General features: G+C 44.0%; 1 protein-coding gene across 5 annotated transcripts; it reads right to left on the bottom strand.

Moving 5' to 3' along the window:
• Positions 1-1,768: 1,768 nt before the first annotated feature.
• Positions 1,769-12,422, bottom strand: tfap2c (transcription factor AP-2 gamma (activating enhancer binding protein 2 gamma)). 5 transcript variants are annotated; one of them, XM_078092948.1, is made up of 8 exons: positions 12,294-12,422; positions 8,442-8,900; positions 8,005-8,056; positions 6,737-6,808; positions 5,959-6,181; positions 4,839-4,957; positions 3,540-3,681; positions 1,769-3,351 (listed from the first exon to the last, which is right to left on the bottom strand). In XM_078092948.1, the coding sequence occupies exons 1-8, from the start codon at positions 12,321-12,323 to the stop codon at positions 3,057-3,059; spliced, it is 1,392 nt and encodes a 463-aa protein (XP_077949074.1). In that variant the 5' UTR covers positions 12,324-12,422; the 3' UTR covers positions 1,769-3,056. The 5 variants fall into 5 exon arrangements, with proteins under 5 accessions (XP_077949074.1, XP_077949075.1, XP_040060680.1 ...); XM_078092949.1 differs by lacking the exon at positions 6,737-6,808 and adding an exon at positions 9,500-9,779 and having other exon boundaries at positions 12,294-12,394; XM_040204746.2 differs by lacking the exon at positions 12,294-12,422 and adding an exon at positions 9,500-10,032.
• Between the last annotated feature and the right edge of the window lie 1,661 nt (positions 12,423-14,083).

Here is a 14,083-nt window from a genome sequence, read left to right as displayed (position 1 = left end):
CCCAGCTTCGTTAGGCGTGTCAGAGGCGCATTACTCACACCGTCTCACAGTTGGGAGGGAAAATGTTTGACCAGTTGCCTTTGCTTTGGAAAAATTGTGATGTGGGCGTGAGACCTAGGAAACAGGTGCTTGGTGGTATGATTCTAGACAACGGTCTGGTAGGATGTATCTAAAGTCACAGGTATTCATGTTTCCACTTCATAAATAGTTTATACCTGCGTACATGCTTTATCTTGCCTGCTACTTTGTTTGGAAATGTTCCTGAAATTACACGGTTTTGATTGGACACAATCATCAGTTTTGATTGGACACATGAAGCACTAAACTCCACCCTTAAAGTTATATTAATTCAGTTACTCCTTGCGTGTTACTTTGAATTTTTGTAGAAACGTTTTTATCATTAGTGGAAAAAAACAGAAAAAAAAAAAATAATGTGCCAAAATCTTATGAGCATACAAGTAAATAAATTAGACTTGGATGACACTGCGTAAGTTGTGTGTTGTTGAGTTCAAGGTTACGCAATGTGAGCGTTTGACACAAATTGTCATTTTGTCAAGTGTTCCTTTGAGATCCTCATCTGACTCATCGCCCCGAATGCAGAACTCCTCAGCTGACAATAAAGGTAAAAAAAAAAAAAGCGAGTGAGAGGTGCGTGTGTCTAATAACTCACTGGCTGCCAAAACAAAAGGCCCGTCATGTGACCGACAGAGAGAGATGACATGAAAGACGGCCGTGCCCGGAAGGGAAAGAGCGAATAACTTAACCAATCGGAAACCTCGGTCACGGAAAGGCTTGATGTCTCAACCGTGTTCAACCCATCATCCAAGACGCTGAAAGTCCACTGCCTCCCCCCTTCTTTTATTCGCTCTCACAGGGCCGAGCGCACAAGCTACGAGCAACTGAAGGCAGTTAAAATCAACCGCGGAGGAGGCCAGTGAGCCACCGGGGTGACAGGTCTGGTTTAACAGGTTCTGAGGGGAGAGGCTGATACTTGTCTAACCGATAGGTACGGCACACTGCTGCCTCTGCAACGTGCAGCCTGGAAACCTGCTGCAGTGGTTTCACCTTCGAACCTGCAGTTGCTGGATGCGCGGCTACGGCCCAGTGCAGCCCATTCGGGGGCAATACATCATATACATTTGGGGGATAACAAAATCGATACCACTGATAAATCCAGCGACGAGTCCAGTGCTAAAACGCAAGCTCCTGGAACACGTGGACCACGTGAATCAGCAGGAACTGGCTTGGCAAGTGAGGATTGAGCAACCTTGTGCTCCATTCAAATCGGCTCTGCAGTTTTGAAACGTGAAAGCCTTTCCCTTAAAGACATCAAAGGGATTTTCTGCACTGGAAATCTGGCAGCACTGAATTTCCAGAGAAACTCACCTCAAAACCGTAATCAGATCGACACTTCACACCGAGGCCCCACAGCTCTTAAAGTCTATTGAGTGTGCGTCAGCAACACAAGTTGTCCGTGTCCAAGCATAGACCGCCATTTGTCCACCCTCAGCTGTGCATCTTTGTTCATCACATGATCTGTTTTTTTCGAGGTCTCTTCCCTCACTGAGCCACACGGAACTATTTGTGACTGAGTGAGAGCAGATAATGAGGGTCACTGTTCCCATTAGTTTGTGGGTTTTCTTTGCAGTTTATTAATAGGAAAATCTTCCAACCCATGACTTGACCATCATCTGCGAAACACTGCTGAAAAGAGCTCAACGAGACTATCGGGCACAAATATTTGTGTTTTTTCGTACGGCCCATGCAACATCACTTACTCACTGGATCAAGCTCGAGTCTTTCATTTTATTTTAATTTTTTTTTCCTGAATTTTTGTAAAACAGTTTTCTTTCTCAACACATTTTCAAAAAAAGGTATATCATGCCCACTTCCTAACCTCTACTCGATAGAAAACTAACCCATTTATAAAAGTGAAACACAAGGTCATAAAAAGTGAAACCATACACCAGATACCAGTATTTACACAAGCCCATTAAATTACAACATAAATTAGAAAATATTTACATCCAGGACAAGACACTGGATAAAATTCTTAGTTTGGAATTTAATGTCTAATTAAAATTTGTTCAAGAAAGAAATATATACATTTACACACATTCTCACAACAAACATACACCCTGGGTAGACGGAAGGGTTTTTTTAGGTGGGTCGTAACTTTTTTTTTTTTTTTTTAGTACAATAGAATTATGAACCTAACGTGGCCACAAGAAGAGGGTTGGCGGGTTTAAAACATGAGAGCAACAATGGAAGCATTGCTGCCTGTAATCCACATGAACACTGAAGAGGCCGTCAAGTCTCTGGTTTATGACCATACGCAGATTGAAAAAAACTAAAAACATTTGTTCTTTTCGGCTCAATAGGATTCAAATCATCTTTCATGAATGAAGCACAATAACACTGATCCATTTTGAAGTGGTTGTACAATTCAGGCAGAAAAAAAATGGAGTGGATTTTCTTCTCTCGCTTTCTCATATAAAAACTGTCCTTGCAAGTCCATTGAGACTCAGGAAATCAGAGGATTTGCCTCCAGACGGAGCCGGAGAGGAGGAGAGGAGGCCGAGAGGAATTCACAGCCACAGCAACTCATCTTGAAAAATGTCTTTTGAGAAGAAAAAAAAAAAAAAAAAAACAGTACGCACTTTTGTTCTTTTCCTCATGTTGTCAACAGGGAGTAGGTCCGATGGCCGTAGCATGACTTAATACCCCCCCTCCCTCCCCCAGCAAGGTGGGCTCCCAGTCAGACCAGTTCACACAGGAGGTTGCTATTTGTGTTGATTTGAAGCAAACAGGGACAAGTTCTTAGGAATCATCCGCTTCTCAAAACATTTAATTAAAATTCAACAGTGCAATTACACAAAAACTCTCTCTCTTTCTCTCACATACAAATTCAGCTCTCAAAATGACAATACGCATCAATCAACATAGATTTTTTTTTTTTTTCAAAAATCCAAAAAAAAGCCAAAAAAGGGCAGACGGGGCGGCGAGATTAAGGGAATCTGGGGGTCTCAAGTTCACAAGGATTCTCCTCCGAGCGCTCATTTCCTGTGCTTGTCCATTTTGTCTGCAGATTTGCTCCCACTGTCTGAGGACCCCTGGGTGTCGCTACCGGAGCTCAGGTACATCTTGTCCACTTGTTTGAGCGCCTCGTTCAGGTAGTTCTGGAGCGAGGTCATGGCGGCGCAGATGGCCGGTGAACCGAAGCCGTGAGTGATGAGGCTGAAGTGGGTCAGGCAGCCTTGGATTCCGGGCTCCACGATGGGCGCCGGCCGAGAGTTCCCCAGAGGCGAACGGTCCTGAGTCAGCAGGTCCGTGAACTCTTTGCAGATTTGCCTGTTGGGTAGAAAACCGAATGATACTTTCAGACAAAAGCGGTTTGGACGTGACTGAAATGCTTTGGCAAATCAACGAAACCCGGCAACGTAAGTATCTAAGAAATTGTTCTTACGGTAGTTACGGAATGTCCTATTTTGCTAGTTTCCATGCACACTAAAGTTAATCTTAAAGGCGAGGACACTTACTTGGCAGCAAGGAGCATGTTCTTGCGAGAGTTAACCTCGTTGCGTTCCACGTGCGGCCTGCCCAGGTAATCAGCAATTGCCTTCGCTGGGAATTCCGTCTCACACACGTACCCAAAGTCTCTCGCTAAGTGAACAGCTTCACCTAAGACAAGAAACGAAACGAAGATCCTCTTTAGACCCAAGACAGGACTCTGAATAGAATAAATATTATTATTATTATGTCCCGTGGCCCACTGGGCAAAGATCAAATGGTAAGCTGGCCGGCTTCGGCAACTTATCAATTTAGAGCATTTACACGAGCAGCGTTTTGGACCCAATACACAGAAGCATCAAGGCACATGAAGTGACTACAGAATAATCAGCTGTGCTCGGTCCTCCAGCTTGAGGGAAGAAGAGCTTGTGAGATGAATATATTTCCATCTTGAGGGTGGTTTTGACTCTGCATGGTCATAATGGGTTTATGTGGATAAGCGCTAGCACAAAGTGCCCGCGGCGCCGGCAGCGCCGCCGCTTATTGATGGACACGCACATCGCTTGAGGATGCGGGCAGCTATTCACAAGCGCAATCTTTAAGGTCAGCAGGCCCTCCTGGCGAGTCAAACGCAAGATAACAAGGCTTAATTCAGCTTTGAAGGTCTCTAAATAACACGCGCCTCCAGTCATTCTGCGGCACAGAATCATCCGCCCATTTATGAAGAATTAGGCGTGTAGGCAGCAAGAGAGGAGAAAAATATTCTACCTCAGCCCGCGGCCGGTGGAGGTGATTAAAGTGATAAAAGTTCTCACGGTGAAGCGTCGGCGTTCGGCTACGACTGAGGTTTTAGCTTTCGAGGCATTGACAAGGACAGGTGATCCTTATAACATAGACATCTATACACACACACGCACATATAACTACGTGATGTTAAATACCTGCAGATCTGTGATCGGACAACGTATCGCTCACAGTACAGTGTGATGCTGAATAATACCATCGTTAGTGCGGTAGTTTGTACCGAAAGGTTTTTGCGAGCGGTCGGAAGTAAGTACTCAAAAGTAAACCAGCTTGCCTTCAAGAAACTCCGGGCCGAAAAGACAGCATCGCCATGGGAACAGAAGGAGCGCAGATATGCAGCCAAAAGTTGCGTTCCTTTCATGTCATAAACACTTTCGACGATGAAAAGTGTCGCTTGAGACGTTGCACAACCACACACTTAAACGAGGTGGACATTCTCACTCCGAGGCAGCCACATTCCAGCCGATGCAAACAGCAATTAAATGCGCGAAGGTGCGGATGCACTACTGAGTGACGTGCCATACCTTCGACTAGTGACGTGAGTAGTGTGACATTGGCGGCCTTCCTTCTTCCTGCAGGCAGGTTGAGCCCGATCTTATCCAGCTTTTCTCTCAGCGAGCGACCTCCGTTCTTTGATTTGGCTCTGCAGAAGAACAACAGCACAAGCATGCACATCACACGAAAGCAATGCGCCTTTTTTGTCGATCCCTGCACACACAATATTTGGTCGACATCTGCTTAAGAGCGCTCATTTGAAGAAGAATACATGTGCGTGAGTAGTGTGCTGTCAGCTGAGATCTAGACATTGCAGAAAGTACTGTCAGGGGGTCTCATTGTGCGCTCTGGAAAACAAAATGAGTCACACCAACACACTCGAAAAGCGCTGCACAGAAAACACTTACACTCCCCAATTGCAATGGCCGATACACATGACTGGATGGCACTGTCTCCCTCCCCATGGCGGGTGAGAGAGGGAGCATCTTTAGGGAGGCGTGTGTGTACGAGGGCCCCCACCCCCTCTGCTAACGATCCCCCTCCTAGTGCTATATGACCTACTTAAAAATGTCTGTGATTGTACGTGTGTGTGTGTGTGCGTGTGTGTCAGCATTAACACAGGCACATGGGAAGTGGCAAACGTGCACTCAAAGCACAAAATGCTGTCGTCGGGGGCCGTTTGTGTACATCCTGTAACCGCAGTCCCTCAACAGACGGCCGCACTAACATATGTGCCATAAGGTCAATTGTGCTGCCACGGATGAACCGGCCGACGCTGCAAACCCCGACAAACACGCCAACGCACACACACACACACACACACACACACACACACGCGGTCTTAAGAGAACTGGCCCGGCATGTAACCTATTCATCAGTGGAAGCAGAGAACCAAAATCGAATACCAAAGTGACAAAGAATGTCACAAAACGAGCAGAGCTCTTAGAAAAGCTCCTTGAGCTTTAGACAACCTTCCCAAGCAGGGAGGTAATAGAGCAATTGATTTAAAAAAAGCTATAAAATTATGTTTAAATTAGATCCCCTTATCCTTTGTGAGTGACATCCTACCGTATTCCTTGTGTTATACTGAAGACTTTTAACAGACAAACAACAAATCGTATCAAATCCAACTTGAGTCGGAGCTCTGACCTGCGTAAAACGCCTCCCAGGAGCGACGCGTTGAGGCACTCGGGGGGCGACAGACGTCTCTGGACCTCGGCCACGGTAACCTTGTACTTGGAAGTGGAACTCAGCAGGGAAAGGCGGCCCGGTACGGAGCAGAACACCTCCGTGGGGTTTGATACCATGCCCAGAAGAGACTCTTTCTGGAAAGGAAGACCCAGCACGTTGCCTTTGGGTAGAGTGACAGGCCCTGGAGGGTGAGAGGGGGGGGGGGGGAGAAAACGTGGGTAAGCTGAAGAGTGAAAAACAACAAAAGGGAAGACAAAAAGATACTGGTTGTGCAAAATAATGTGTTCTCGAAGCATTTCTCCTGTGTATGCATATAAACGCTAATCACACTAATTTCTTCTTCTGTGCAACAGAGAGAATGTTTTCTTGTACGTAATCACAAGGAAGCGTGTGCATGCTGATCTGCACAACTGACAAAAGAAATATTGTGTGGTTTTCCCCAAACATTGGTTGCCTGATGGTAAAAACATCTAAAACGCCCTCGTGCCAAACAGGTACACACACACACACACACACACACGCACACGCACACACAGCCCGTCACCTAAGCAACAGATACACCTCAGTTCTGTTTATTTGGTCTCAAAGGCTCTAGGTTGAACAATGTGTGTGTGTGTGGTTTTTATTTTGCTGGTTTTAAAAGTTTTAAAGGCAAGTTTTTAAACCCAGAAAAGCAGTGACAGTCATCGGACAAACAAAACAGTACAGCACAACTACAGAACATCAGCTATCTCACCAGCAAGAATTCCCCCCTGATAATAAGTCCTCTGTAAGCGATCAAGGTTCCTGCCACCTCGTAGTCCTAATACTGAGACAGAAATCACAGAGTCACATGGGTGCTTCGCGGCTCCTCCGGGGCACGTGGCTGGGAGTGACATGCCGTTGTTTACAAGTGGAAGATCTAGATGGCCCATAGCACGGGCACATAATGAGCCATCACTTATTTCCGTAGCCAGTGGGGACTAGTTGGTTAAATGCGCCGTGCTAACGGATTTCTACTTCCAACGCTATGCAGTGTTAATATTTCAACAAGATTTGCTATAATGCTTTTGGAACGTCACAGTATTCACGGTGTAAAATCACAAATGTCATCGTATTAAAAAAAAAGTATATTATTACAGTATATAGTTGTATGATTATTGTGTAGATATTTCCAGAATCTACCAACGTATTCATCCACATATCTGCATGCGTATGGTTCAAATAAATGAAGAAAGACATGCAAGCAGTGGAATAATGTTACTCAAGCGGATTTATGAGTCAGTCTGTTTGATGAAGCCCTGGTGACAAAGCAAGGGGGGGGGGGGAGAAGTTCTCACTCAAAACACAGTTCATGTCCCGACAAATAACTAAACTGTCCTTCACATGCGAGCCTGATGCCACACCCCGCCAAAAAAGCTGGTTCTGCAGAGCAAAACACGGCTCCAAGACCAACTCATAATTTCCTGTTAACGTGAACTGAAAAGAGCTGCAATTGCAAGCTTAACCAGCCTAAAGATGATCCAAAGCTTTCCTCTTCTCTCACAGTCAACACCGAGGTTGTGAGATTGCTCAATCTTCATGTCCTGTCAGCTGGAGTCTGTCGGTTTTTTTTGAAAAGGGATCAGTTCTTTCCTACCGGGCACCCATTCAAGCACCTTCACCAACAGAAAAGGCGCAGGATCACAGCCAGATTAGATAAGTGCATCTCATGGCTAAGGAGGATTATCAGTGTATGCAGTGCAAGTACAAATACAACACTCCTCTTTTGCTGTACTGAGTGCCCTGACATGCCACTATAGTAATTGTTATGACAATTCCTGTATATAGAGAGTGAAAAAATATGGCCCTTGCAGTAAATTTCCAGCCACTGCCAGAAATTGCTGCATATGTGTTTGCCTGCACAAAGACGCATTTCCAAAGAATAAATCGGCCTTTGGTTAATTTTTTCTTTTCAAATTAAGAGAGTTGCTGTTGTTGTTGTTTTTTCGATTGAAGATTAGATTAAACATGCAATGAACTTACCTTTTTTTATGACCGTCTGGTCTGCCATTATAACACTGTGGTCATCTACATGCTGACAGAAAAAGAACAGAAGCATTAAGCAATTGTTTGTATTGTAAACAATACAAACAAGTAGGGACAGCAAGTACAAATTTGTTTTTGTCTTTTCAAAATGACCGTTCCCCTTTTTTTCCTTTCTTGCTGAACAAAGAAAACAATATAGATAAAGCAATATCTGTATGCAGAGTAACCAAACAACTTTAACTTAAACTTTAGTTTTAACCTAAAGCGTTATACGGTATTTGGCTACTTGTTTGAGCACGCAAACTCACGCACGTGCAGTGTGCGCACACACACACACACACACACACACACACTCACACTCACACTCACACTCACACTCACACTCACACTCACACAGCTGCAAGTTCAAGTACTCATCGGTTCCATCCACTCACTTGAACCTCGTCCAGTCCGTGCCCCATGTCGTGCATCCCCATGCTGTCGCCCCCAATAACCGACGACTCAATGCCGTGCACGTGCGGGGGCAGCAGCTCGGGCCTCCGGAAGCCTTCCCTCCTCACCCCGGACGAGCCCTCCAGGCCCAGGATTTGGCTGGCCAGGCCGCTCCTGCCGTGCGCGACGAGCCCGTCCTGGCCCTGCCGACCGGGCCATTGCTGCTGGTTCGACGACTGCGACTGGTGCAAGGAGTTGATGTTGAAAGGGTCCCCGAGGTGGGAGTACGGGTCGCTGGACTGCGGGTAGGAGATGGGCTGGTACGGAGGCGGGAAGTACGGCGGCTGGAAGTCCGAGCTGGCCGGGTGTGAGAGGGAGGGAGACGGGCTGTAGAGGTGCTGACTGACCGCGGGCAGGTGAGGCAGCCGGGGGTTGCCGTTGCTGTTTCCGTCGTGCCTTTCCTGGGGGGGGAGGATACAGGTCACGTGATATAGCTGATAACCAAGTGGCAGGTTGTGATGGCATGTGTCCCTTAAGGGACTCGAAGTGGCATTTATCCACTGGCATGATGCCTAATGGTTCAGTGAAGAGCGTGAATATATGCAGACGTTGTGTTTAAATGAACTGAAATTATTATTATTATTACAGTGTAAATGGACACAATTTAATTGCTTACTGAATTATATCACAAGTATTGGCCCAAATTGATAGCGTGGTAAATAACCCGAAGTTTCTAGGAAATATGTTTATTTTATTCTTATATTAACATTGATGTGCTCAAAATAAAGTATAAGCCTGGTGTTGCTGCCATCGAAAGTTATTTTGCATTTATTTGGAAAATACTTTGTGTAGTGTGCTTTGCTTCCACAGCTGGCGTTTCGGCTATTTTTTCAGAATTAATATACGATCTTATCTCCGTTTATCTTATCGTGCACATTAACACATGATAGTAATACAAAAAAAGACCAACAGTTACACTCGTCCGTTAAATGTTACTTTTGTAACACGCCAATCCAAAAGCCACGTCGCTATCCCTCGTTTTGTCACTTTCGAAACTCACCTCGCAGTCATCCTCGTACTTCACGTTGTCGGCTAATTTCCACAACATTCTGACAGAGAAAAGGGGCCCACTGCTTTAAAAAAAAAAAAAACTAAATACAAATTATTAAAAAAAAAAAAAAAAAACTTAAATCCAGGTATGACAAAAAGCCCAAAAGCTTCCTCGGTGCCCGCGAACAGCCGTGTTCTTCAGCTGCGGCGAAGTTGCGCGTGAAGGCTGAAGGGGCGAAGTGACCGAGCGACTGACTATCCAACCACAGATATGACTCCCGCAACAGCCACTAAGGGAGAAAATAACCGGTGTCACGAAATATCTCCAGCGAGCAGCCCCCCCTTCCTCCTCCTCCTCCTCCTCCTCCTTCTCCTCCTTCTCCTCTTAGTCCGGGCAATGCGTTCTCTGGCTCTGCCGTGGAAGCGGGCGACGACGGCGCATGCAAGAAACTCGACTCCCTCTTATGGACAAAAGAGCGATGTTCATAAGTCGTATTGGTGCACGCGTTTAGCACCGAAGGCTACTTTATGTGCACAGTCGCTGCGAGGGGGCGTGGCCCTGCACGGTGTCGGGGGGGGGGGGGGGGGGGTTAGGGAAAATATTGCTGATTGGCGGGATTTTGCGGCCAATCAGAATTGGGTCCGTCTTTGAAGCGTCAGACATTGACTTTGCCAAAGGGAAACTTCCTGTGGATGAAGAGTCTCTCAGCACCTACTTGCGTGTTTGTGTTCATCTCCCCAGAAGCCTTTCTAAACGTGTGGGAGGACACCTGTTGGCTCCGTGGAGGATTCTATTCCTTGCAGGCGTGCTCGTGGGCAGACATTTTCAAAATTACAGTTCTTAGTATATACATGTTAGAAAAAAAGACAACATTGAATTACGATTGCTATGTGTTGTTTTTTTTTGTCAGAGCGAACTCAAGTCGCATAGTTGCAGAGAACCTGATGGGGAGGTTATGAGGCTCAGGAATGCGTCTTGGGGTTTTTTTTTTTTCCCCAAAGGGTTCGGTTCAGTTTATTGGTGTTCTTAATTTAACAAAATAATCTAATATACTGCACAAAAAAAATTCTAAGCAGGTTAACAAAAACTATTGATTTTATGACTGATGTTTACATATGTAAAGTATTTGCACAGTATATATATAAAAAATAATTATTAATTATTAAAAATAAATTATTTGACCACTTCAAGAAGGCCTCTTAAACTGTCATTCCTGTCTTATAATAATAATAATAATTTATAATAACAATCCAATGAAAACAATACATGATTATTATTATAATTAATTTATATTAATATTGTTAATTTCGCTATGTAATCAGCACAATGAAGTAGTAGAATAATGACTGCATAGCACTTCATTTGACTGAATCCTCAGTGTTGCTAACTAACTTCTTAGAAAATCATTACAATGTCAAGTTATTGCAACTCTGATTGAGATGCATGATTACAATGATAGGCCCTCAAATAAAGCAGTGACATTGTGATGTTGGTGTTTCACAGTGGTGGCTAAATGCTCCTTTCAAACCGCAACAAGCTCGAGGGGTTTTGGCAGCATCATTCTCTCCAAAAAAAAAACTCCGAAGCTCAAAGGATCTCAACAAACAACTCTTTCTTCACCTCATTTACATTTTTGGTGGAGCTTTTCTAAAACAAGGCTGCTTTGAAGCTCTGATATGCATCAAAACTGAGAGAACAAAAGATGTTCGTTTTACTCTTTTCCATTTATTCATAACGACCCAACTGTCCATTATGTTGGTACCTTTCAGTCCATTTTACACCTCCTTCCTGAACAGAACGTCCGTGCATCATTCGGACTCATTTTATTGATGGCTTTGGTGTCATTTGACAAATTTTAAATGTCAGATTATAATTTTCGGAGATAAATGGGACAGATCTTGGTATTTTATAGGGCCTGTGGCGATCGGCCGTGCGTGGGAACAACAGGACGTGGACGTGGGCTGCTGAGGATTACCCTTCTTCTTTTTCTAAGTGTTGGTCACTCGCTGTGATGCGAAGCAGAAGTGAAATGCGCGCTGATTAAATGCTGCTTTACGTGGGTGAGCGCGGGGCGACCTCCTGAAGGGATTCAGTCACGCTTGCTTGGCCTGACGGTGATGTTTGGAACAATTCTGATGCTCAGCAAGTCGTTTTAATAACAGTCGTCTGCGGTTCAGCTGCTGCCAGGTGTAAAGATTAGATGGAGCCATGCTGGGATCCTTCTGCTCAGTGATTTCTAAATTGGTTTGCCACACCGATGTCCACATAATAAGGTGCATTAAATGAAATGATGCCATGCACAATAAATCACATTAAAGCCCCAAATCGCCGGAAAAACCCAAACACCAAATAGGTATATTGTATGTAGGTTTTGTTCATATACTGTAAAATGATGCATTATTTTATCTTATCTATTAAGTATTAAAGCAGGCGATACGTGCATCACTCGGCGGTAGCCTACTGCATTAAATCCTTCATGATATCGGTCTGTTCTACGCAGCAGGACACTGTTACAGTTTAATAAAATAAATAATACATCTGCGATGGTCATCTTGTTGAAAGAGAAATAAATTTCCAGTTCTGTTTCAAATACATCACTGATTTATAATAAATTTGCCTCAAGCCAAATTACTTACTACGTTTCTGAGTGAATTAAGCCACGGCCATATGACATTAATCACCGGTTATTCAAAAGCTGCGGTACCGCAGACAGGTGACTATTGGTGGGAAGCAGTAAAACAAACACCGCCCCGGCGAGCGAATAAAACCCCACGCAGGTCGGCTGTAAGAGGGAAGAACTCACCCTCCAGTCTATCCTCTCCAGCACGGACATCTCCACGGCTCGAGGCGGCGCAGCGATCCCACCGACACGCAGCGAATGAGTGAAAGCGCGAGAGGTTCCCGTGGCCGACTTCACCTGACAGCCGCGAAGTGCGCATGCGCCCGCCCGGGGTAACACACCTGAGTGGGATCGAAGAAGCCATCTGTAGTTCCTCGGCGGAGACACGCAATGGACGCGTTTTGTCTAAATCAACGTGCATATTAACATTGATAAGATGGGAAGAAAAAAAATTAATATCTCTTTATATTTGCAAATAAAGTAAGCAGGACCTATCAGATGGCAAAGATACTTGTTTTTTTTTAAATGTAATAATTATCTGATATTGTTGAGAGAAAAAAGAAACAATGTCATAGAGGGTAAAAGGTAAGAAAAGGTGAAAATAAGACGTGGGGAAATTTCAAGATGAGGTAATCCCCCCCAAAAGCCACGTCGCCTCAGGCTGACCAAAAGAATCTGCTTTCAAAAGCCTCTGAAGCTTTTTAAGGCCTAAAATGGCTGTTGTTATCTGATCCCCTAAATACTTTGGCTTAAACTAATGAACACATCAAAGTGTTTTTCGCTACGTGGTTTAAAATGTAGCTTACATTTCTTGTTCTAAGAAAAATAATCGTACCTTCCCGATCCGCCAGACACCTTAAGTCGCATCAAACAATACCGTTTGAGCAGTAGGTAAATATAATAAAACAAGATCGTGCGTGTCTCATGCCTATATTCTGATTTACATATTTTAATTCCTATATCTTAATATCTACAGATCAATTCATTTCAAATGGTCAGCTGGATTGTTAGTTTATTGTGAAAAACATGGTCGGACAATCCAACTGCATGTGTTACAGGGATATGATTTACAGCTTAATTTACATTATAAATGATATTTTAGTGCTCCCAAAATTATTATGCCACAAATGATGACAAAGCTAATGATGTGCTTTTGAAATAAAATGCTACTGAAATATATGCAACAAAAGAAAGATAATGTTAGAGTTAGAATGTTAGTCTTTGGTCCCGCGCAGACATGGACTTTCTTTGTTGACTCACAATTAATAAAAAAAAAGTTCTTACGTGAGCTTATGTGGTTGTTATTATGAATGCATATTTTTTCAAGAAATCACCTAATGATGAATGCGCAGAAAGAAAAAAAAAAAATATATATATATATCAACAAAAACTATTTAAAAAAATGTCATCATGCTGCTGGATGGGTACGAAGTATTTATTTAAATGTTTAGCCACACTGATTGGAATATTTATGGTGTAAGTTGCATGTAATGACAAGCAGGCAGGCTGCCCCTGTTAATTCACCCTGCGACCCCAGTTCAAGGCTTTTCATAGCAGCGTGTGAAAAACACTCTGCTGCCGCCTAGCGGCGGCGTCATCACATTGCCACGCAGCTGAACGTAAACGGAGATTTTACTTCTGGATTATTTAAACATGGTCAAATATTTTATAGATTTCTATAATTATGACTAGATTCTAAACTTAACGTCATGTCACGAATGTCATGCTTTAGTTCCTGAGAATTTTAAGGGATTTGCCACTTTCACCGAAAGCAGAGGTTTGTTCCTCCATGTTCCTCGGTGAGCAGAAGCTGATCTATTGCTTTATTGGAGAACATGCACAATAGTACACACTACGCGTGACTGCAAACGATGTCTGCTTTAGTACTATTAAAGTAGAGTCAGACGCTGCCATTTGGGTGCGCTGAACAACACTGAACTTCATAGCCGCGGCCTTCCTGCTTGTAAACACAT

Source organism: Gasterosteus aculeatus, chromosome 17 (assembly GCF_964276395.1).
Source record: "Gasterosteus aculeatus chromosome 17, fGasAcu3.hap1.1, whole genome shotgun sequence".
Lineage (NCBI taxonomy): Eukaryota > Metazoa > Chordata > Actinopteri > Perciformes > Gasterosteidae > Gasterosteus > Gasterosteus aculeatus.
Note: the sequence above shows the minus strand (reverse complement) of the source record. Positions and strands in the feature narration are given on the sequence as shown.